The following is a 2,296-nucleotide window of genomic DNA, read 5'->3' as shown; positions in this document are numbered from 1 at the left end:
GACATTTGGGGGAGCACACCGACGAAGAGGGCTACATATATAAAAAATATAAAAATTGAAAAAAAAAAAAATGACCGGAAAAAAAACCATCATGTTATGCCAACCTTTTAGAGAGGGTGACTTATCACTAATCCAAGATATCAACATATTTTTACTAATAGTTAAGTAAAAAAGTCGTTGCTTTTTAATTTACATGTGACTTTAAATTACAATATTTGACTCAATTCAACAGCTTTATTATGTGACAGTCTCATAAACAACAGGTGTAATCTCCTGTGCATTTGAAGAAGAGAATGAAGGGGATTTATAAAGTGTGATATGTAAGCTGTGTAAGAGACTGTCTTCTTCCGAAAACCGAGCACATATGTCGTTTGTACATGCAGAGTATTACGACCTACTGTGACGTTTATAAAATGCAGCGCCCCCTAGCAGTCTTATAGTTTCAAGCAGTATTATATATATATATTCAGGAGGCCTATCTCCACTTGGTGTTTGTGAGTTTTTAAGATTTTAACTGTTGTCTAGGTCATAAATGGTTTAATAATTTATGATTACCATAACATGTGAATGCTCTTTATTTTCTAATAGTGAAAGTGAATTGGTGACTGTTTATTATCAATAACTTTTGTTTATAATCTTAACGATGGGGGGGTTGTAATATCTATGTGTTGTAATACCGTGACGTAATATCTATGTGCTGGTGATGTTTTCTCCTCTCTCTCTCTTTCATGCAGTAAGATAAAAATACATGTCATATTTTTATGGTTATACCTGGCCATACATTTGCACTTCCTGGGGCAGATTAGAGCTAAACGCTTCTTTTTTAGTGGAAATAAAAAAATACAATATCATGTGAAATATTGTAAGTATTTGTGGGTTTTATTAATTCAATTTTCAAAATGCTCCTCTCAAGAACACTGAGTGAATAAGAGAAACTGGTATGTAATGATGTGAAGTTGAGATGAACTAGATTTCAGTTCATATAATAGTGTAAAAATACATTCTGTATATTACGAAATGTTTTAAAATTACATTCATTTCGACAGTCAGTACAGTCTTAAAATTAAGAAATCAATGTCATTCACACTTTATACTGTTTTTTTAATGTTTATTGTTTCAGCATAAAACATTTTTAGTAAAGTGAATTGAATGTGGTGTTCATATAACTTCATAAACACACTGACACAGGCTCTGAGGGTTTGAATATTGAGTTTAATATTGAGGAATGAAACAGTTTTCAATAGTTCCTCTATACAGTATGGCAGATCATTGTGTGTCTGTTATTATATCAGACCGACTATTTTCCGCATGCGGTTGAAAGGGTTACGAAGGGTTCCAGAGGCTGACTTTCGGATTTAGCGTACTGGAATCCTTTCACAGTTTGGCAAATGTCTTCAGTCCCTCCACCAGGACATACCATCGCAAAAACGTGCTTATCATCTCCGACCTTCACCTGAGAGAGAGAGAGAGAGAGAGAGAGAGAGAGAAAGATAAAGCCTGTTCACATAAAGATCTAAACACATTCATTTTCCATGACAGCAATCATATTTCTACGAGTTCTGCTACAGTGACCATTGCAGAGTAGATTTGAGTGTCCAGTAATACTACAAAGTTGAGAAGGTCTGTTTAGGACACACTGTCACGGTTGGCTTGTTGATAGGAAACATACAAATTGTACCAGAAGTATTCCATAAAAAAAATACTCATTTACCTTGAGCAGATAGTGTCCACCACACTTTGGCTCAGACCTATAGGTCTTAGGAATGAAAACATCAAACTGGTCTCCAGTCTTCTTCTCCAAGTCTGACTTAATCTGAATAAACAAATGCACATTTTATATACATCTATATTATTATTATATTATTACTTTAAAAAGATTTCCTTTATTGGTCTAGTGAGGTACGTCTATCATTCAGATATCAGAAAACTCATGTGAAATGTTTTGTGACTTTAAGTGAAAAGTAAAACAGTTCTTTAAAAAATAAAACATAATTTCGCCAACACATTTTACAGCATCAAACTAGATCATTTTACTAGGCTGTGTTTTAACAAAAACTGCATTTACTACAAGAGTGATTTTCTGTCTCCTACCTGAATGCAGATCTTCTTCACCTCTTCAGTGACCGGCGCCTCTGGGGTCCATTCTTCTGCCTTTGCTGCAGTCATTGTGCTGGGGATCAAAGCTGGATAATAAACCGTATTATCAGGCAGTGTGTCTCACAGATTGATTCTGATCCACTATTTATGCAGCCAAAATCGCATGACGTCAGTCGTCATTGTAATTCCATGTGATCAC

At 34.8% G+C, this 2,296-nt stretch overlaps 1 protein-coding gene across 1 annotated transcript; it reads right to left on the bottom strand.

Annotated features, from left to right (window-relative positions):
• Positions 1-1,180: 1,180 nt before the first annotated feature.
• On the bottom strand, positions 1,181-2,296 carry LOC306996032 (cystatin-B-like). The gene is made up of 3 exons (XM_079608119.1): positions 2,092-2,296; positions 1,712-1,813; positions 1,181-1,453 (listed from the first exon to the last, which is right to left on the bottom strand). Exons 1-3 carry the CDS (start codon positions 2,164-2,166, stop codon positions 1,298-1,300), a joined length of 333 nt encoding a protein of 110 aa, XP_079464245.1. The 5' UTR covers positions 2,167-2,296; the 3' UTR covers positions 1,181-1,297.

This window comes from Phoxinus phoxinus (genome assembly GCF_949152265.1).
Source record: "Phoxinus phoxinus genome assembly, chromosome: 3".
NCBI lineage: Eukaryota > Metazoa > Chordata > Actinopteri > Cypriniformes > Leuciscidae > Phoxinus > Phoxinus phoxinus.
The sequence above is the reverse complement of the archived record's forward strand: the minus strand, read 5'-3'. Positions and strand labels throughout refer to the sequence as shown.